Raw genomic sequence first — 23,610 nt, 5'->3', positions numbered from 1 at the left:
CACGACAAACAAGAAATTTCACAGGGTGGTTGATGAGAATTAAATGGGCTATTTGTAAAGCACTTCGCATATAGCTGGTTTTTTATAAATGCTTTCCCCCTTTTCTTCCCCTACAGATCATGCAGACTGATAATCTCAAAGTTTATGAAATTCAGAGAATCAAATCAAAATAAAAGACGAAGAGCCGCCTAGGCCAACCTCCATACTTCACGGGGTGCCCCAGTCACCCCGAACTCTATCATGTTGGCCTTTTATCTGCAAATAGACACCAATAAGCTGCTGTTCAGTTGTTCTTGACTCTTCATGACCACCCCCTTGGGGTTTTCTTGGCAAAATAGTGGAATCCATTTGCCATTTCCTTTGAGAGCCATGACGCAAATTGACTTCTAACTCTACCCATTGCTCTTTCTACTTGCCCAAATAAGGCAACTTCTTAATTAAGTTGCCAAACAAAGTTTCCCCAAGTGGCAAACATCAGGAATCTTCTTGTACCCCAAGAATCTATCAGGGGAAAATTTCCAACTGCCTTTTAACAGATAATGGCAATTTTTGAAGACAAGGGCCAAAAGAGGCATGGATGCATGTGAGAGTGATGCCAATTAACCTAACTTAACCCTACATCAAGTTTCATCATGAGTATACATGCTCGAGGAGACGCGCGTCCGTTCTTGGTTCACCAAGCTAGAGACGTTTGAGATGCGTCCTAACAACAGAAGGAATCCACAGTTCAAGAATAAGCTCAAACACAAAGTTATCTTTTTGTGGCAGGTTGGCCTCAGCACGTCTGTGTGACAGATAAAGAGACCAAAAAAAGACCCACAGTGGAAGCAGAAAAATAGCCACCAGAGCACTGTTGGTGAGTTGTGGACTGAGCCACCATTCTGGAGAACAAATGGCCATAACACTGCATAATATACTTGGACCCAGCAATGCCACCAGGAGGTCTGTATTCCAAAAGAATCAAAGGAATAACAAAAGGGCCTGTGGATATTTAAAGTAGCTCTTATTTTGGCAGCAAAGAATCGGAACATTGGGAGGATGCTCATTAATGAGGAATGAGTGAACAAGTTTTTGTGGCATATAATTGGGATGGAATATTACTGGGCCATAAGAAATGACACGAAGGATAATTAAAAAAAAAACAAACCCTGGATTATATTATCTGATACAAAGTGAAAAGAGCAGAACCAAAGGAACACTGTACACAGTAACAATATTGTAATAGCAATAGTTAAAAATTTAGTTATTGCAATCTATACAATGATCTAAGATAATTCCAGAGGACCTATCAAGAGAAATGCTATCTATCCACCTCCAGAGACAACTTACAAAATAGAGTATAGATTGAAGCCTATTTTTTCACTTTCTGTTTCTTGCATTTAATCCCCCCCAAAAAACTATATAGCTAATATAGAAATGTTTACAAGACTTCACATGTATAATTAATATATTGCTTGCCTTTTCAGTGGATGGGGTAGAGGCTTGAGGGAAGAAGAGAATTTGGAACATAATTATTTTTTAAAGGATTTTGTCTTTAAAAAGACACTTCCAGGGGGCAGCTGAGTAGCTCCGTGGATTGAGAATCAGACCTAGAGACAGGAGGTCCTAGGTTCAAATCTGGCCTCAGACATTTCCCAGCTGTGTGACCCTGGGCAAGTCACTTGACCCCCATTGCCTAGCCTTTACCACTCTTCTGCCTTGGAGCCAATACACAGTATTGACTCCAAGACGGAAGGTAAAGGTTAAAAAAAAAGACACTTCCCAGCTGTGTGACCCTGGGCAAGTCACTTAACCCCCATTGCCTAGCCTTTACCACTCTTCTGCCTTGGAACCAATACTCAGTATTAATTCTAAGATGGAAGGTGAGGGTTTAACAGGAAAAAAAAAGGGATGTTAAAAATAGATCTAAAAAAGTTTTTTTAAAAAACCCTCCATCTTATACAACTTTTTCTTTTCACAGAGGTGGTAGAATGAGACAGGGTTGTTCTTGGTTCTAGACTAATTTCACTGATGGCATTCTACACGTGAGTCCTTTTCCTAAGCAAGGGTCAATATGCTACCTGTTGCAGTTAAACAGTAGGATAGATAACTCACAGATTGTCTCCAGACAGGTGAATAGTGAATTGGTTTCATCATATACCCAAAGGCAACATAATAATATTATGCATTGCTCACTTTGCCTAGCAGTGTTCATAATGAACAGAAACAGAATGATCAGGAGAAGTAAAATGGCAGCTTATATGCCAAAATCCCTTTCAGAGGATGAAGAAGAACAAATGATAATGACTTTTTTAAGATCCTCAAAACAAAGTCAACATTCAATAATCACTGAAGGCAACATGGGATAATTGGCAAAAACAGGTTGGAAAGCATGGGTCATATAAGAAATCAGAGGCCAACACTTTGTGTAAACTCCCAGAAAATTTAAGCAAGTATCAAATAACAACAAATTAACCCCTATGTCAACTGACAGGAAATAACTTGTCAGGTCATGTGAATAATAACAAAGGACAATATAATTTCTCTGAACCCCAAGATCTCTCATGCCTCTCCAAAACGGAAATTATGCACCAAAGAAAGCAACTTTAGTTGTTTTCCTAGTCTAGATTACCCAGAACCTTTTAAAAAGAAAGTTAAAAACAAAAATAAAAACAAAAATCCATGAAGTAGTAACTCTCACTCAGACTGAGCTCATTCAGCAAATCTCCCATCTCCTCCCCTTACTGGTATCAAGACTGCAATAGCAAACCCAAGAACATAACAGTCTTTTTTTCCCTTAAAAAATTATCTTTTGGGGGCAGCTGGTTAGTTCAGTGGTTGAGAGCCAGGCCTAGAGACAGGAGGTCCTGAGTTCAAATCTAGCCTCAGATAATACTTCCTAGCTGTGTCACTTGACCCCCATTGTCTAGCCCTTACCACTCTTCTACCTTGGAGCCAATACACCTTATTGACTCCAAGATGTAAGGTAAGGTTTTTTTTTAAATTATCTTTTTTAAAAAAATATTTTTAGTTACATTTCAAATTCTGACTTGTCTCCCTCCTTCTCCACCTTGAAAAGGACTTAAGGAGGATACTATTTGTCACAGATATAGGTGGATAGATGGACACATAGACGAGAGAGAATAAAGACTTCTATACATACATATATATCCATCCATCCATGCATGCATGTATGTATGTAAAAAAAAAAATGCATGGACTTCCAGTCAATATGGCGGCTTAGAAGCAGCAAAAGTTCAGACCTCTGAAAACCCTTCCTTACCGATCACAAACTGAATGCTCCAAGGGGACTGAAATTCAAACTTAACAACAGGACAGAGCCGGGGAACCCTCCCTTCTGGACTCAAATCAAAAGGTACGCCCCCCAAAAGCCAGAATCCTAGAACACTTGGGTCTAAGGGGAAAGCAGAAGGAAGGTCCCAGGACCCCTCCCCCCCAACCCAGAGCACTGAGCCCACAGCAGCAGCAGGAACCTCAGGGCCAGCAAAAGTGCTGCTCTTAAGGGTGTACCTTAAAAGCAACCTGGGCCAGTCTCGGGTCTTCCAACACAGAGGACAGGGAAGCAACCTGAGAGTGATGGGGAGGAGGGGGGGGGACACGGTGCTTTTAGCCCCCTGGTTGGGTCCTTCCATTGGAGTCTCACCTGAGGTTTTTGCCTCCGGGCACATCCAAACCAACCCAGCTAAACCTAATCCCACCAGGAGAACTCAGGGAGGCCAGGGCCCCTCTCCCCGGTAGAGTACAGGACCTTCTGAAAGGACAGGAACCTCAGGGCCTGCAAAGGCGTTGTTCTGAAGGGCGTACCTTGAAAGCAACCTGGGCCAGTCTCAGGGCATCCAACACAGGCGGCAGGGAAGCACCCTGAGAGAGATGGGGAGAACCTGTAGCCCCCTGGCTGGGTCCTTCCATCTGAGTCTCACCTCAGGAGGCCAGAACCCCTCCACCCTTAGAGTGCAGGGCCCTCTGAAAGGACAGGAACCTCAAAGGGCCGACAAAGGCACTGATGTACCTTGAGGACAGTGTTGTGCCAGGCTCAGAGCATGGAAGGCAGCAAAGAAGCAACTGGAGGGAACTGAGAGAAGTAACATCCGAAACTCTGGCAGGCAGGGGAGGGCAGATCCTGGGCCTCCGAGGTAAGACAGCCCAGGTGTGAAGAACAGACAATGTGCCTGGGGTTAAAGCCTCAGACCATCAGACAGATACATTAAGAGCTAGTACTCCTCACTCAGATTTCTGACTGGAAAGGGGAAGAAAAACCATAGAGATAGCAAACAGTATAGAAGTGCAAAAGCCTCCAAACACCAAGAAAAGCAAGAAGAAGGGGGTGACTTTGGACACGTTTTATGGAGCAAAAATATAAAATACAGAGGAGATAGAAGAAACACAAACAAATGCTCCAAAATCTTCCAAAGGAAATGAAAATTCCCCACAAACTCTTGAAGAATTCAAATTGTAAATTATCAAAAAGATGGAAGCCTTCTGGCAGGAAAAATGGGAAACAATGCAAAAGGAACTCAGCAATCTGAGAGACCAAAATATGAAAATACAGAAATAGCTCTAAGCCTCAAAAAACAGGTCAGACCAAACTGAAAAGGAAAACCCGTCTTTAAAGGTCAGAATCAGGCAATGGAAAACAATGATCTTGCAAAAGAGCAAGAATTAATAAAGCAAAGTCAAAAGACTAAAGAATTAGAAGATAACATAAAATCTCACCGACAAGGTGACAAACCTGGAAAACAGAGGAAGGAGAGACAATCTGAGAATCATTGGTCTACCAGAAAAGCCAGAAATAAAACAGTAATCTTGATATCATAATACATGATATCATCAAAGAAAACTGCCCAGAGATTCTAGAACAAGGGGACAAAATATTCATTGAAAGAGTCCACAGAATACCCTGTACACTAAATCCCCAAAAGACAACTCCCAGGAATGTAATTGCCAAATTCCAAAGCTTCCAAACAAAAGAAAAAATCTTACAAGAAGCCAGAAAAAGACAATTTAGATATAAAGGAACACCAATCAGGGTCACACAGGACCTAGCAATTTCCACTCTGAACGACCGTAAGGCATGGAACATGATACTCAGAAAAGCAAGAGAGCTGGGTCTTCAAACAAGAATCAGCTATCCATCAAAACTGACTATATACTTCCAGGGGAAAGTATGAGCATTCAATAAAATACAAGATTTCCAAGTGTTTGTAAAGAAAAGACCAGAGCTCTGTGGAAAGTTCGACATCCAAACACAAAGAGCAAGAGAAACATGAAAAGGTAAATATGAAGGAAAGGGAAAAGGAGAAAAAAGTTATCTTTTTCTTTTATTCAAACTCTCTTCTAGAAGGACTACATTTATATCAAATTATATATATTAATATGTGGGGAAAGTGTAATGTGTAACTCTCAAAAATTGTATGCATCATTAGAGTAAGTAAGAGGAATCATGCATAGGGAAAGTGGGGCATCAAGATGATATGGAGAAAGGGGGTGGGATAGAAAGAAAAAGGGAGGGGGGGGAATCATCGATGGTACTAAGATATACTCCAAGAAATAGAAAAAAAACAACTAAATAGAATAATCTCTCTCACACAAAGACACATGGGAAGGGGAGGGGAAGAATCCTCCTATAAGAAGGAGAGGAAGAGTTTTTACTTAAACCTTACTCTCAGTGAAATCAACTCTGAGAGGGAAGAGAATCCAGATCCACTGGGATCTTGAATTCTATCTTATCCAGCAGGGTAAGGGAGAAGGGAAAACCAAGGGGGAGGGGGGAGGGAAGACAAAAAGGGAGGGAAGGAGAGGGGGAGGGAACAAAAAGGGAGGGGCTAGAGAGGGAAACATATCAAAGGAGGGGACTAGGGGGACTGATTTAAAGTAAATCACTGGCTTAAAAGGTTATAGCTAAAGAAGACAGGTCAGAATTAGGGGAGGATATCAAAATGCCAGGGAATCTACAAGTGACAATCATAACTTTGAAAGTGAATGGGATGAATTCACCCATAAAACGTAGACGAATAGCAGAATGGATTAGAATCCAAAACCCTACCATATGTTGTCTTCAAGAAACACATGAGGCGGGTAGACACTCACAAGGTCAGAATTAAAGGGTGGAGTAAGACCTTTTGGGCCTCAACTGATAGAAAGAAGGCAGGAGTTGCAATCATGATATCTGACAAAGCCAAAGCAAAAATAGACCTGATTAAAAGGGATAGGGAAGGTAAATATATTTTGTTGAAAGGGACTATAGACAATGAGGAAATATCACTAATCAACATGTATGCACCAAATGGATAGCACCCAAATTTCTAATGGAGAAACTAGGAGAATTGGAGGAAATAGACAGTAAAACCATATTAGTGGGAGATCTGAACCAACCACTATCAAATTTAGATAAATCAAATCAAAAAATAAATAAGAGGTAAAGGAAGTGAATGAAATCTTAGAAAAATTAGAGTTAATAGACATATGGAGAAAAATAAGTAGGGACAAAAAGGAATACACCTTCTCAGCACCAAATGGCACACTCATAAAGATTGACCATACACTAGGTCACAGAAACATGGCATACAAATTCAGAAATAATAAATGCAGCCTTTTCAGATCATAAGGGAAAAAAATAATGATCAGTAAGGGTACATGGAGAACCAAATAAAAAATTAATTGGAAATTTAAGTAATATGATAATCCAAAAATCTGTTAGTTAGAGAACAAATCATAGAAACAATAATTTCATGGAGGAAAATGACAATGGTGAGACAGCCTTTCAAACCTTATGGGATGCAGCTAAAGCAGTAATCAGAGGAAAATTCATATCCCTGAGTGCATATATTAACAAACTAGGGAAGGCAGAGATCAATGAATTGGAAATGCAAATAAAAAAACTTGAAAGCGAACAAATTAAAAACCCCCCGAAGAAAACCAAACTAGAGATCCTAAAAATGAAGAGAGAAATTAATAAAATCAGAACTGATAGAACTATTGGACTATTATGTAAGACCAGAAGCTGGTACTTTGAAAAAAACAAACAAAATAGACAAAGTACTTGTCAATCTAATTTAAAAAAAGAAAGAAGAAAAGCAAATTAACAGCATCAAAGATGAAAAGGGGGACATCACCTCCAATGAAGAGGAAATTAAGGCAATCATTAAAAACTACTTTGCCCAATTATACGGCAACAAATATGCCAATCTAGGCGATATGGATGAATATTTACAAAAATATAAACTGCGTAGACTAACAGAAGAAATAGAATTCCTAAATAATCCCATATCAGAAAATGAAATCCAACAGGCCAAAGAATTCCCTAAGAAAAATTCCCCAGGGCCTGATGGATTCACCAATGAATTCTATCAAACATTCAAAGAACAGCTAATCCCAATACTATACAAACTATTTAACATAATAAGCAAAGAGGGAGTTCTACCAAATTCCATTCATGACACAAACATGGTACTTATTCCAAAGCCAGGCAGGCCAAAAACGGAGAAAGAAAATTATAGACCAATCTCCCTAATGAATATAGATGCAAAAATCTTAAATAGGATACTAGCAAAAAGTCTCCAACAATTGATCAGAAGGGTCATCTACCATGATCAAGTAGGACTTATACCAGGGATGCAGGGCTGGTTCAATATTAGGAAAACCAATCACATAATTGACCACATCAACAAGCAAACCAACAAGAACCACATGATTATCTCAATAGACGCAGAAAAAAGCCTTTGATAAAATACAACACCCATTCCTATTAAAAACACTAGAAAGAAAAAAAAGAAAATAAATAAATAAATAAAAAGAAAAAAGCACTAGAAAGCATAGGAATAGAAGGGCCTTTCCTAAAAATAATAAACTATATATATCTAAAACCATCAGCAAACATCATCTGCAATGGGGATAAACTAGAAGCCTTCCCAATAAGATCAGGAGTGAAACAAGGATGCCCGTTATCACCTCTATTATTTGACATTGTACCAGAAACACTAGCAGTAACAATTAGAGATAATAAGGAAAAAGACTTGTACAAGAACATTCATAGTTGTGTTCTTTGTGGTGGCAAAAAATTGGAAAATGAGGGGATGCCCTTCAGTTGGGGAATGGCTGAACAAATTGTAGTATATGATAGGGATGGAATACTATTGTGCTCAAAGGAATAATAAAGTGGAGGAATTCCATGGAGACTGGAACAACCTCCAGGAAGTGATGCACAGCGAAAAGAGCAGAACCAGGAGAACATTGTACACAGAGACTGATACATGGTGGTACAATCGAAGGTGATGGACTTCTCCATTAATGGCAATGCAATGTCCCTGAACAATATGCAGGGATCTAGGAGGAAAAACACTATCCACAAGCAGAGGACAAACTGTGGGATTTTTGTAAAAACACCAAGGAAATGCAACTGCTTGACTACAGGGGTTGAGGGGTCATGTCTGAGGAGAGAATCTAAATGAACACTCTAATGCAAATACCAACAACATGGAAATGGGTTCGAATCAAGAATACATGTGATACCCAGTGGAATCACGCGTCGGCTATGGGAGAGGGGAAAGGGGGGAGAAAAAGAAAATGATCTTTGTCTTCAATGATTAATGTTTGGAAATGACCAAATAAAATAATGTTAAAAAAAATGCAGGCTTTTATTCGAGTTCTTTGTCTGGAAGTGGAAAGCATCTTCTTTCATTGAATCTTTGTATACCTCAGAAATGACACAGTCTTACAACAAAACCTGCTCCCACACCCCGATTCCCACCCTGCCTTCTCTTCCAGTGTTGTAGAGAGACCCCAGCTTCAGGCTATAGATTTTCAAAAGCAAGAACTGCAGAGAGCTATCTATAACCAACCCCACACCAGAAAGGCAAAGCTCTGAACCAATAGTAATGGACCACAAAACCAAGGACAGGGCACCAGGACAAGTCACTGTGTGAAGGGACAGTATGTCTAAAGGAAAGAGTGCAGCTTCCCGCTAAGGCCACTTCTGATCTCCCAAAAGTCAAACAAAGCAAAGATCTAACTGGTAGGAGTAGGCTGAGATCCAGCCCAGAATGCAACCACATTTCAGAGGAAAGAATCAGAAAGCAAGCAAAGGAGAAAATTGGATGGGGGGGGGGGGGGCATGGGCAGAGGGGGTGCACACACAAAATAAAAATTACCAAATATTTTGGTAAGAAAACTCAAAAGGTTTTGAATATAAGTAGATAAAAAGAGCTGGGGAGGGGGGACACGGAGGGGATAAAAACAAGGAAATATAGTCTTCATATCTAGTAAATCAGTCTGGGCATCTCTGAATATTGGAAAACAATCCAACTCTGGATGAGACAGAGAACCACGTGGAATGTGAAGAGAACGTGGAAATAATCTGTTACCAAAAGAGAAGTCATTTCGAAATCAGTTGTCTGTGAACAGCAAGTTATTAACCAGTTAAAGCTAACATAACTTGGGGTAGAGGGGAATAGAAGGATAAAGAAAGGCAACTCTACCTTGGTATATCTGAACGGATAACTGAAAAAGTGCAAATTGGATAAAAGATTGAATGGGCGTCTGAACAATTGCGCAACATTTAAATGATATACAGCACTTGTCACAATGAGGAAGGAAAAAAGTGCAGAAACTCCCTGGGTCAGAGAATACTTGAACTTTGCAAAGCAAATATATAGCCAAGCTTAGCAGATACTCATTTGGAAAATGCAGAAGAGAATGATGAGGGTCATTAGGAGCAGAATCACCTCAGTAAACACTGAAAAGCAGTAAAGGGCAAAAATGACTCTATAAAATGCTTGGTAGGAGATTCAACCATACTAGATCATCTTGAAGGCATTTATGAGCAGAGCCAGAAGAGATACAAGATGGAACAAATATGCCAATTGTTTCTATTCTCATAAATGCTGACATAAACCCAACAAAATAAGTTAATACTTCAGCACCCAATGTGTTTTGTGTATATATATATATATACACACATATATATATATATAACATATATACGCACACACGTGTGTGGTTTATATATATATATATATATATACATTTATACTAAAAATAACATGTTTGTGTATGTATTTTAGTAAAAATAATAAGTCGGAAGGTCTGATCAGAGGACTATATGTGTACAAAAGAAATGAAAACTGGAGATGGCCGTTTAACATTTGGAAAAGGTTAGTGTTATTATCCCAAAACCGGGCAAGAAACACGATAGCTGCAACTTTTTGACCCCTATGTAGCGTCCATGTCTATAAAATATTTATGACAATGTATATACAAGTATCCCTTCCACATCTTGGGATGTAGATAAAGTTTTCTGGCCTTCCGTATCAAAGAAGTGTAAATTTATTCTTTTTCTTTCATGGGGTATTAAAGTACCTTATTGTAAAATTTGGGTCAATGCTAAATGAAAATACTATATGAAAAAGAAAATTTAAAAATATAAAATAAATATTTAAAATTTTTTAAATAAAACAAATTTGAAGAGAATAATGCTGAACATATAGTACAGGTCATATTATACATAAAAGTACATACATTTTATACATTTATGAGTAAGCAAACTTTTTAAGATATCCCCACATTTCTAGCCTTTGTGTTTCATTTGATTTGGAGCTTTTGCATTCTGTTCACAAACTTTTTACTTATTTTAACTTTAAAAGACAAATTGTATCTATTTATAGTATTAAAAAAATAAAATGTGCTCACGTTATACAATTCTATACATATATTTAGGCATTTCTAAGTTTCTAAACTTATGCTGTGTCATTTGTGGCTTAAGCAAAACTTCCCCCAAAATTTCCATTTAATATTTTTTTAAACCCTCACCTTCCGTCTTGGAGTCAACACTGTGTATTGGCTCCAAGGCAGAAGAGTGGTAAGGGCTAGGCATTGGGGGTCAAGTGACTTGCCCAGGGTCACCCAGCTGGGAAGTGTCTGAGGCCAGATTGGAACCCAGGACCTCCCTGTCTCTAGACCTGACTCTCAATCCACTGAGCCACCCAGCTGTCCCCTCCATTTAATTTTTTATCTACCAGCAAAGCCACAATGGGGGAAGTCTCAATGTGGAAAAGTTACCTGTCTTAGAGTATCCTTGTTAAAGTATGAGACCAAAAGGCTTTTGCAGACAATTCTCTACAGGAGACCATACTTGTGATGGGGAGGTGTGAGTGGATAGCTCTAAATAGTCTAAAAGGAACCAAGAATGAAAGTCCTGCTTCAGATCCTTACTAGCTGTTCGAGCAAGTCAATTAACCCCTCTCACCATCAGTTTGACTTATTGTAAGGATCAGAGGAGGTATTAATGTAAAGCATTTTGTAAACTAAAAGTGCAATTTAAATGTTACCTTATGATTCACAATCACAATTAACTGCTAGATCATAGCCTCTATGTTTATCATTTTTTCATTTATCTCTCTTCAAGATTTCTCTGTAGTTAAAACCATTAAAGATCCAACCTGGAGTCTAATTTTTTAAAACCATTATCAATATCAAATGAGTTATTATTAATTTTTTAGTTTTCTTTTCAATTTTGAGTTCCAAATTCTTTCCCTCCCACTTTCTCCAAGAAGGCAAGCAATATATCAATTATACATAGGAAACCATAAGAACCACATTTCCATATTAGCCATGTTTTTTTAAAAGGCAAGAAAAGTAAAGTGAAAAAAATTACACTTCAATTTGCACTAAGCATTCATTGATTCTCTCTGGTGGTGGGTAGCATTCTTTCATCTTGAGTCCTCTGGAATGGTTTTGGATCACTGTATTGAGCAGAGTAGCTAAGTATTGAAGTTGATCATAATTACAACATTATTGTTACTGCCTAGGATAATCCTAGTTCTCACTTCACTTTTCATCATTTCATAGAGGTCTTGCCATGTTTTTCTGAAACTATCCCCTTGTCATTATGCAGTAGTACCCCATCACAATCATATGTCCTACTTGTTCAGTCACTCCCCAATAAATGAGCATCCCCCCTAGATTTCAATTCTTTGTCACCACAAAAAGAGCTGCTACAAATATATGTATGAATAGGGTCCCCCCCCTTTTTTCTTTGATCACTTTGGGATACAGACCTAACAGTGGCATTCCTGGGTCAAAGAGTACATACAGCTTTAGGGTCTTTTGAACATAATTCTAAAGTGCCCTCCAGAATGGATGGACCAGTTCACCATTCCACCAGCAGTTCATCTGGGTCCCTATTTTTCCCTCATAAGAGACTTTCTTACCAAAAGTCCACCATTGTCATGGATGATTATCCCATGCAAAGTTTAAAAACTGAAGAGGGATTTCTTATGGATGGATTGGTCTGGAAAGGGGGAAAGGGGGAAATTGATAGCCCACTGAAGCAGTCCAATTAAGTGCTCTGCAAATGCATCAGCTCTTCTGGGCTACAGGGAGTATACCTTTCACATCCTTCTATCAACCACACAGCTCTGAACAGAGTAAACATTCACAAACCTTCAAGATTGAAACTATCTGCTTCTGGAGTTTGTGGGCCGCCATCAAGCTGACTTTTTGTGCCCATCATTAGTAAGGACAAAGGGTCCTGAAAGAAGATCTGTGTTTAGCCATTGTTCAGATTATAAACTGGTGATGGAGCGATAAGAAAGGCGAGGATAAGGTCTGAAAGAAGATTCCTGCAACTTGTGCTCCATCTGCCACCAGTAAGCACAAGACTCCACAAAGAAATGAATGCCTTTCCATCAGCTGAAACCAGGTCTTACACAGGGGACCTTTGAAAAAAGGTTTTGTCCCACCGACTTGCCAGATCTCCTGCATCTGTGAATACTCTGGGATCAGATCATTAAAAATAAGGGATGCCAGGGCGGCAGCTTGGTAGCATTGAGAGGTAGAAATGGAGGTCATGGGTTCAAATTAATGTCAGACACTTCCTAGCTGTGTGTCCTTGGGGAAGTCACAACCCCTATTTCCTAGCCCTTACCCTTTTTTGCCTTAGAACCAATTCATGGGTGGGCCAAGCAAATATAATAAAACGACAATTTTATCTAAACTAACCAACATATTCACTGCCATACCAATCAAACTATACAAAAATTATTTTATAGAGTTAGAAAATATAATAAAATTCATTTAGAAGAAAAAGATGAAGAATATCAAGGGAATTTTAAAAAATGATGAAAGGAAGTAACCTGGTAGTACCAGACCTCAAACTTTATTACAAAGCATTAATCATCAAAACAATCTGGTACTAGCTAAAAAAATAGTGGTGGACTAGTGGGATGAATTGGATACACAAAACCTAGTAATAAATTACCATAATAATTTAGTGTTTGACAGATAAAGGAATTCAAGCTCTTGGAACAAGAGCTCACTATTTGACAACTATTGGGAAAATGATCTATTCCCAGTCTCTGTCATACCAACATTTCATGCCACATGCCAAAATAAGGTCAACATAGGTAAATGATCTAAACAAAGAGTGATACCTTAAGCAAATTAGGAGCATGGAATAGTTTACCTGTTGGATCTATGGATAAGGGAAGAATTTAGGACCAAACAAGAGATAAAGTATTATAAAATATAAAATGGATACTTTTGATTATAATAAAAAGCTCTTATACAAAAACAAATATAAACAAGATTAAAAGGAGAGCAGAAAGCTGGGGGAAATATTTTATAGCAGCATCTGTCACAGTCAACTTTATTAAAATATAAGTCATCAAAAAATATATATATAAATCATCCTCCAAATGATAAATGGTCAAAGGCTATGAATAGGCAGCTTTCAGATAAAGAAATCAAAGCAATCTACAGACATATAGGAAAGTGCTCTATATCACTACTGATTAGAGAAATGCAAATTAAAATAACTATGAGGTACCAACTCAAACCTATTAGATTAACTAATGAGACAGATAAGGAGAATGATAAATGTTGGAAGGAGTGCTAGAAAATTGGGGTACTAATATACTGTTGATGGAACTGAACTGATTCAACCATTCTGGAGAGCAATTTGGAATTATGCTCAAAAGACTAACACTGTAGATATCTTTGATCCATCAATACCATTACTAGGTCTGTATCTCAGGAGGGGGAGGGGAACCTATTTATGGAAAAATATTTATTCCAGCTCATAGCAAAGAATTGGAAATTGAAGGGTTGTCCATCAATTGGGGAATGGCTGAACAAATTGTGGTACATGTTGGTGATGGAATACTATTGTGCTCAAAGGAATAATAAAGTGGAGGAATTCCATGGAGACTGGAACAACCTCCAGGAAGTGATGCAGAGCTAAAGGAATAGAACCCAGAGAACATTGTACACAGAGATCTATATACTGTTGTACAACTGGGTGTAATGGACTTCTCCATTAGTGGCAATGTAGTCCTTTTCTGAAGAAGGACATCAATGACTAGTTTCAGTGAAGCAGATGGACAAAATTATCAGCCTCACTCTCTTCTAGTCTTATGAATTCTAGAACATGCTGATCAGTATTAGTTAAGGGAGTTTTCAATGGTATCATCCCCACACCCATGAAATCACAAGTTCAGGCTAAAAAATTAAAATAAAGAAATGTATCCACAGATGGCTTTAGTAACAGTGAGGAATAATACCATAAAATATTTATTCTATCTCTTGGGGTAATTTTTTTTAAAGGGTCCAGACACATATAATCTAAGTCCTGGAATACAGATCAACAATTCTAATTTCATTTTAGAAAGTGGCCTGGGATCCTTGTAGGTTTAAGTGACCACTCCAAGGTAATACAAATAGCCAAATAATAGAGTACCTAAAGCTGCCTTTGACATTTATTAGACACATAACACCACCTAACTTCTTTAATGCCTCTAAACCTCAGATTACTCACCTGTGAAAGGAATATCTGTATCAAGGGTTTAATAGAGGCAAATGAGACAATGTTTAATTTTGGAAACTTTAAAGTAGTATATAAAATAGAAACCATCTGATATACATTCCTTTCCTTCTCATCTCAAAACCATAGGACAATAGTATCCCTATTCTCTCTTCCCTTTCTCTAGTCTAAAAATGGAAGCCTTTGAAAATGAAGAATGAAAATGAAAAAAAATGAAGCAAAAAAATGAGGAAGCAATAATGCCAAAGGGGGATGGGGGGGGGGTGAAATGTTTTTAACCCATACCTTCTTGAGACAGTTATGTTTGCTCAGTGGATGAGAGGCAGCCCTAGAAAAGAGAGATCCTGGGTTCAAATTTGGCCTCAGACATACTTCCTAGCTGTGTGACCTTTGGCAAGTCACTTAACCCCCACTGCCTAACCCTTATTACTCTTCTACCTAGGAATCAATAGGTAGTATGGCTTCTAAAACCAAAGATAAGGGTTTAAAAACAAGTAAACAAAAAAAAAAAACCCTTATTTTCTATCCTAGTAAAAACAGAAGGACAAATAGTAGGCAAATGAGGTTATGCCTTGCCTTAGGTCACATAGCTAGATAATATCTGAGGTTACATTTGAATCCAGATCCTCCAAAATCCAGGAGAGGTGATCAAGCCACTGTGCCACCTTACTGCCCCTTATGTTTAATCTACATTAGTAATTTTTTAAAATTAGTTTCTTAAGTGTAGACAATCAACTAAGTCAAGCCTTGGCTTTACCAGTAGTCAAATGAAGATTTGTGAGATGTAAATGCTCAAAAAAAAAATTGGTTCTTCAAAGTACAACCTTGAGGCAGTTAAGTCCTCCTTTGTATAACGTTGATGTCACTCTTCCAAAATAAGACTGTCCCTTATGATCACTCCCTCCCTCTTCTGCCTTTCTTGATGCCTACAAATTCACCTAAGTCTCTCTCATTCTTTAAACAAACTTTCAACAAGATACTATGATTCCCTCAAGGTAGTTATTATCCTAAAGCAGAGCACATATTACCAGGAACAAAGTAAAATAATTGAATCTACTGATACATAAATAACATGCAACATGTCTATTTGTACTAATTTGATACAATTTTACCCTTGTGTTCTCAAGATCCTAGCACACGTTAATCCATCATGAAACATTACATGAAATATTAAGTATACTTCTGTCCATTTTCCAAATCCTCGGCTCGATTTCAGTTTCACTGTACAACAAAGCAGGTTTATCTCCAATTTTTGTTGTTGTTCCTTCATTTCGGTCCCACCCTTCATGACGCTATTTGCAGTTTTCTTGGCAAAGATACTGGAGTGGTTTGCCATTTCCTTTTCCAGTTCATTTTATAAACAAGGGAACTGAGGCAAAGTGAATTAAGTGATTTGTTCAGGATCAGAGGCTGGATCAGGTCCTGTGTTCTATCCACTGAACCATCAAGCTGCCTCCAGTACTTCAATTTTAATATTGTCTTGTCCACTCTAAGTGTTTTTCTTCATAATAATGATCAGTAGCTGTTTTAAACTGGTTTTCCTTCTTCGAGAAACCTCCAACATACTAAAAGAACTAATAATAATCCCTTTGGCTACTAGGTTCCTCTAAAGACCTGCTTGTTTTTTGAGGATTAATTAGGATGTTCCACAGAAATAGTTTGTCACTTCTTAGAAGTGTTTTTCCGTTTTCGATAGAACTTCCCTCTGAGCTTCAGAGAAATGATTTTGTTCATTGTGGGCTTAAATGATCCTTTCAACCTTCCCCAGTATCTCTAACAGCCACTGAAGGGTACTTTGAAGAGAAACAAATTTTTGCCTGTTGCCTTGGAGTAGCTAGTAACCATTCTTAAAAACTACAGAATTAAAAACATAAACTAAAGGCAGAAAACACATGTATAATATCTGGTAGAAAATTCAGCCATCAGCTGACAAGAGAACCAAAGGGGGGCAAAATAGTTAATCTTTCACATCTGGTGAAGGTCAGACACATCAGCCTACACAGTCTTGACCACTGCTGCAACAAATATGGTTTCATATCAAAATTGTTTGTCCCAAGTATTTCCTAAGCACTGTAACATCTCAAAGCCCTCTATTTCCTTTCTTCCCATTCACCTCTCAACTCTCCGCAACCTGGCTTCTGATCTCATCACTAACATGAAGCTATTAGGGTGGAGGGGTGGGTAGTAGATGGCTCAGTAGGTTTAGAGCCAGACATAGAAAGGGGAGGACCTAGGTTCAAATCTGTTCTCAGACACTAGTTATGTGACCCTGGACAAGTCACCTAGCTGCCTTACTATTCTTCTGCCTTGGAACCAACATGTAAGTCTTGATTCTAAGGCAGAAGAAGTTATGGGTTAAAATAAAAAATAAATAAATGAAGCTACTCTTCCAAACATAGCAATGATCTTTAGATTGTCAAACTCAAGGGTCCTTTCCTCAATCTTCACCACTGACCTCTTTGCAGGGTAAGACTATTCTTACGCTGCAAATGAGAATCCTCTTCCCTCTAGATTTTAACAATATGGCTCTCTCAGCTCTCTACCAGGTCCCTGTTTGTTCTTTCTCAGTTTCTTTTACTGATTTGTACCATGCTCACTCAATGAATACACCCTACAAGGCACTGTTCTGGTTTTCTTTTATCCATATCCTCATTGGGTGACCCATGTGTGCAATGATATTTTTATGCAGATGATTCCCAGATTTAGAAATCAAGACACATTATTAAACATTTTGAACCAAGATGTTCCTGTAAGCAACTCAATATGTCGAAAACAGAACTCACTTACAAATATACCGTGTTTTATGGCACATCACTTTGAACTTAATAGTTATTTAAGGGTGGGTTTTTTTTTTAAATAAATTTAAGATTTGGAACAAACTTGTTGAGCAAATCTATTGACACCACTTTTCCAACAGCTCGTGCTCCCATTATGTTTCTGTGTCACATTCTGGTAATCCTCACAGTATTTCAAACGTTCTCATCATTATTATATCTTGTGAAGAGTGATCTGATGGGTGATCTTTAATGTTACTATTGCAATTGTTTTGGAACACCACAAACCACACCCAGACAAGATGGGGAACTTAGTAAATGTTGTGGAGTCTTCCTCCCTCCCTCTCCTTAGGCCTCCCTATTCCCTAAAAGAACAACAAGGCTGAAATTAGGCCACTTAATAATCCTGTAGGTGTCCAAGGGAAAGAAAGAGGCAATTTTCTGAAAAGATAAACTTCATTTCTGTATTATCTTAAGAAATGACTACAGTCACCCCAACCTCTGGCAACCACCGCCCCAATCAATCAGCACTCATTGGCATGCAGTCATGACTATCCACCAGCAAAAAGACTGCCCTTTGGTGAAGGCTCAAATGATGATTAGCATTTTTAGCAATGAATGAAGTATTTTTAAATTAAGATACCTTCATTGGTTTTTTTGACATTGTCCTATTGCACCCGTAGTAGACGAATATAAACAGAACTTTTATATGCACCGGGAAACCAAGAACGTCATCTGACTCCCTTTATTGCAATATAACACTTTATTGTGGTAGTCTGAAAGCGAGCCCAAAATATCTCCAAGATAAGCCTGCATTAAATGCCTACAATACCAACAAAGGCAAAAGGCAGTCCCTGTACTAGAGGAGCTAAAGGAGACAACAAGTAAATAATGACTCCCAAATGTAAAACAATCAGCCAAGGGACATCCCTAGAATTAGGACAAGGGGAAAGGGGCTTTCTGTAGAAAGTGGATTTTACTGGGAATTGAAGCCACCGAACTTGGGAATGAAGGAAGTCATTCAGGCTATGAGGATCTGGCAGAGAAAATGCCTCGTCCTGGTAGGGAACAGCAAGGACTCCTGGATCCAAGAGTGTGTGTTGGGGAGGTAGAAAGGCACAAGACAGAAAAACAGAAAGTTATAATGGTTATAAGCCCAAACCATTCCTCTAATCATACCTAAACTTTCCCTCTCCCTCATCCCACAATGCCAATGAGTTGAGCTGAGCAGTGTCTGACATATGGTAAGCCCTTAATAATTAATTGAAATCTTGTTATTTCTACCTATACAAAAACTCTTGCCTCCGACTGCTGGATTTCTCCCTAAACACACCCTGTCGCTACCTTAATAATCTCCTAATTAATCTCTTTGGTGCAAGTCTCTCCCTACTGCTGTCAAAATGGTTCTCCTAAATACAGGTGGAACTGCACCACTCCCCTACTGCAGTAAAGCCCCAACTGCTTGCCCCCAGGTAAAAATACCATCTCTTCTGTTTGATGTTGAAGGCCCTTCCTCACCGCGCCCCAGACTACTTTTCTAGACTTACTATCTATTCTACTCTACTTCTGGCTCTCCCTAACACAGACACTCCCATCTGTTTCCATTTCTTTGCATGTTTCCCCATAAATGGAATATATGACCTCCTCCCCTCGGACTCCCAAAAAAGCCTTTTTTATTCCCTTCAAGAATCAGCTCATCAGCTACAAATGCCTCCTCTTATATCCAGGAAGCTTTCCTGACTCTCTTCTCAAGCCGCTAGTGCATTAGTCAGTCCACCAAATACCCCAATTTTTATCCTGTATGAACGGTGTATAACTAACTATTCCTGGATATTTCTTCTCCCCTGATAGAATGCCAACTCCTGGAAGACAAATCCACATTTTTGTCTTCATCCCCAGAGCTTAGCACAGAGGAAGAGCGAAGTAAATAGTGAGGAAAGTGGCATTTGGTAGACTCTGAATCAGTTGTCTTTGCTGAGATATTTTTCTTTGTTTCAAGGATGGGTGGCTGGGAGGGATGGTGGGAGCATGGTGAGGGAAACAGGTAAATGACAAGTCTTTAAAAAGCAATACTGTTAAATTCAGAAGTGCGGTCTAAGTTGATGAGGATGCCATTTATTTCTCCCAATAACATCACTTCAGAAAGGGATGATTGAACCTACGTGTTAATGACCTCAATGTCAATGTTGTGAAGAGGTTGTATGGCTGCATCAGTCTCATTCCTAAGTTATTAATTTCATTTTTAAATGGATGGTATAGGAAGACATAATTAAAAGCAGATCAACCTTGAAAAAATAAAAATAAAAAGCAGTAATCATTAAGATTCTGAGAGGTGGCAATATGATATGAAGTTTTGAGCAAACAGGACATGATTGGAAGGCTGTACTGGCCATCTTATCAAGGAAAGAAATTATAAGTGAAAAAAACCACAACAAACCCTATGCACGGTTTCTCCCACGAACCTCAAAACCACCCCACAAGGTATCAACTGACATTTGCCCTACTTCCCAACTATACTAATCCATGATTGTCTTTTAGAACAAAAACAAGATGAACTTTTATTAGCTCTCAGCACAAAAGCAAACATCTGAAACCACATGAAACTTGTCTAAATCCTTCAAATGGATAAAATTTAGAAACAGGCCTTCAGCAGGCACTAGATAACACTTCCATCGCCTTATCAGAGAATGCTCAGTGACCTCCACATTGTGAGTCTAAATGAAATGATTTACTTGCATATATTTTTAACAAGTTCATGTTTGTCACAAAGGTGACGATGGAAGTTCATATAATCTTTCCAGATAGAAAAGTTTCACATGCATCAAGTTAGAAAATAAGTGAAAACTGATCACAAAAATTGCAGTAATAGAAAAAATAAACCAATTCTTAGGGGGAAATTTTTTCAAACTACATCAGATGCCCCAAAGTGCAATTTAGCACTAGGGTTCTAATTTCAAACAAAAAAAATTATGACACTCATCTGTTCCCTTGTTTCCAAGTGATTGTGATGGCAATATTTCCAATATAATTCTAGATAACCCTCACAATTGAATTTTTTAAAAATTATATACCATCCACTCAAAAATCCTGCCTTTTGTCTTTCCCCTCCCCACTCTCCCTTTAAAAATGGCTCAAGATTCTTTTACTGTTCAAAAAACTTCCTAACTGGAATTCAGTGCCTGGCAGATCAATCTAGCAATTAAGGTTGTAAAATAATCAGAACAGGACCCTCCCTGGACACACAGAAAAGGACCACAGAAATTACGAAAAAAAAATTGAGCAACAGCTTTCTGGCAGCCCATTATGAAGTAACAAGTTTCCGGAAGATCTTTTGGAATGTGGTTCATAAGGTGTCTCAGAAACTCTTTGAAAGAAAAAAATGTTCAAAAAATCTGAATGGAGAAAATGATACCCAAGCGAAGTATTCCTACTGGGCTGCCTTTATTTTTTTCTTTCCTGGGGAGAGGCAATCCATATCCATGGAAAAGTCTGAGTAGGTCAAAAGAATTTTAACTCCTTTTTCAGAGTGGACTTTGCATAAAAATTAATGTCCAGGTGATTCAGACTCCAACTTTGGGCGGGCTTGGACTGCTAGTTCTCCACACTCAAGATCTTTGAAATGCTTGTCTTCCCTCCTTAAAGGTTTAATTTAAGGTCTACTCGGGTTCTAGATCCCCAGCAAACAGTGTGTCGGTCCCTCCCACACTTCGCCACACCACGGAGCCCAGGGGAAGGTCATTGGAATTTTCGGGAGGGGAGGGGAGGGACAAGGAGAAAAAGCGATTAAAACACCTAAACCAGCAGCCTAGGCAGGTCACACTTAACTGTAGAAGAAACTAAAAATCCGACGCCAAAGAAGTGATGGGAAGAAAGCAGGGCTATTACCAGGCAAGCCTCGCAGGCAGAGTGGAAGGGGACAAGTCTGCACACTGCTGCCCCCAGTAACTTACACGTATACACTCGAAACTGGAAAACCCACGGGGGGAAAGTGCTGGCCAGAAAACAGGGCTAGAGAGGGAAGCGATGTCGGCATATCGCCCCATATCACCCCCGAGAAACTCGAAAACCCATGTGGGGCGGGGAGGGGTGGACAGAAATCAGGGCCACAGACAGCTTTACAGCCAAAGTTCAAGTGATGTCTAATACAGCCCTACGACTCTTCATACACACAGAGGAGAAACTTGAAAGCCAGATGGGGCAAAGGGATGGGCAGATAACAGGACTCTCGGAGAAGCCTGGCACAGTGGTCTACGTATTGCTCCCACTCCAACTTTCTCTCTCAGAGAGAGAAATTCAACTCGAAAACCAAGGGGGAAATGGGATGGCGGGCAGCAGGGAGTTTTGCAGCCGGGATTAAAGTTAGGTCTGCACAATGCCCCCAATCACACACACAGACTGACATTCTCATTGTAGTTCTCTCTCTCTTACTCTCTCTCTCTCCCTCTCTCTCTCTCTCTCTCTCTCTCTCTCTCTCTCTCACACACACACACACACACACACACACACACACACACACACACACACACACACACACACACACACGAGAAAAAGTCGGGAAGCAACAAAAAAGAAAAAGAATGGGCAAAAAACAAGGTTAGAAGGGAGGCTCGCAGCCGGAATAAAGTGAGGTCTGCACATTGCCCCTATCACGCGCACGCACATACATGCCCCGCCCGTCCCCAGACAACGGAGCAGAGCCTACTTTTCTTCCAGCCCCAGCCCGGCACGCCGGGTCAGGTCTAGCGGAGACCTGGGCTCGGGACTCGTTGGCCTCTCCTCTTTCCACACCGAGCCGGCCCCCTCCTCCACTGCCCCCCCCCCGACGGCCCCTTCCTACTGGGGCTCTAGCTCCCCCGGCCCGCCACTCCGCTAGCTAAGCCCAGGGGGAGGCAGCAGGGGGAGGCCAGAAGGAAGAGGAGGAAGAGGCGGGGAGAGGCGCTTACCCAGCAGAGGCGACGGGTCTGGGCAGCTGGGCAGCAACTGGACTTTGCTAGGCGGCCCAGTCTCCGTAGTCTCCGTGGCCTCCTCGGGAGGCGCCGCCGCCTGGTCCCCGGCTGGTTTTTCCAATCCCGTAGCCGCGGAGACTGCCAGCGACTCCCTGGCGACCTCGGTCATGGTCACGGGCACGGAGCTGAGCCCCTCCTGGCTCTGCTGGTGCTTGGAGAAGAGCTGCAGGACGTCGAAATCCCGTCCCGACAAGTAGTAAAGGAGTGTAACGAGGAGATGCAGGGCGCAGAAGACCACGAGAAGCCGGCAAGCCTTCTGCAGGGACTTGCCCGGCATGGCCATGCTCCCGAGCAGCGGCTCCTTCATCCTGACACGACCCCCCTCCCCTCCCCCCTACTTAAAAGCGGGGTGGGCAGCGTGGAGCCGCCGGCGAGGGATGGCCAGGAGGGGCGGGAGCGCCGTGGCCGCCTCGGCTGGCTGGGGAGGAGGTTCCCGCTCTCAGCCGCCCCGGCCCGGGGAGCACCCGAGGGGAGGGAGGAGGAGGAGCCATGGAGGGCGGGGGAGGGGCGAGATAACTTCAGAGCGGAGCGCTTCCTCAGGGGGGAGGGGCAGGAGGGGAGAGGACGAAGGGGAGGAGGTGGCCCAGAGCTGGAGATCGGGGAGGGGGGCGGGGCCAGGACGAAGGGGCGGAGCTGGAGAGGAAGGGGCAGGGATCCGAAGGCCTCTTTCCTCCACCCCCTCCCAAATAGAACTTGCAACAATTGAGCAGCTCTGTTCTAGCTGTTTTAAAGGCATCCGGTGGCGTCTCTGGATGTCCTGACTGACTGTGCTTCATCCCTGAGTCAATAAACATTTATTAAGCGCCTGCTATTTGCCGGCCACTGTGCTTAGCGTGGTGGCAGTGCCACAACTAAGCACGGTTAGCTATTTACAATTTTATCCAGTAGTTAGCATGTTTGCATGGTGTTGATTATTTACAATTTTATCGTGTGTATAACTTGTTTGCATGGTACCGATTTTATCCTGCTTATAATTTGCACCCAGTTGTTTGCATGGTAATCCTCCCTTTTCGACAGT

General features: G+C 40.4%; 1 protein-coding gene across 1 annotated transcript in view; it reads right to left on the bottom strand.

The window, feature by feature from the left end:
* The window catches only part of B4GALT1 (beta-1,4-galactosyltransferase 1), an 85,926-nt gene extending 62,867 nt beyond the window's left edge, over window positions 1-23,059 (bottom strand). The window contains exon 1 of the mRNA XM_001363800.3: window positions 22,530-23,059. Within this exon, the coding sequence (XP_001363837.1) occupies window positions 22,530-22,899 (370 nt within the window). The 5' untranslated portion in view covers window positions 22,900-23,059. The remainder of the gene's footprint in view (window positions 1-22,529) is intronic.
* Between the last annotated feature and the right edge of the window lie 551 nt (window positions 23,060-23,610).

This window comes from Monodelphis domestica, chromosome 7, assembly GCF_027887165.1.
Source record: "Monodelphis domestica isolate mMonDom1 chromosome 7, mMonDom1.pri, whole genome shotgun sequence".
In the NCBI taxonomy this organism is placed as follows: Eukaryota; Metazoa; Chordata; class Mammalia; order Didelphimorphia; family Didelphidae; genus Monodelphis; species Monodelphis domestica.
This window is presented reverse-complemented; position numbering and strand designations above follow the sequence as displayed.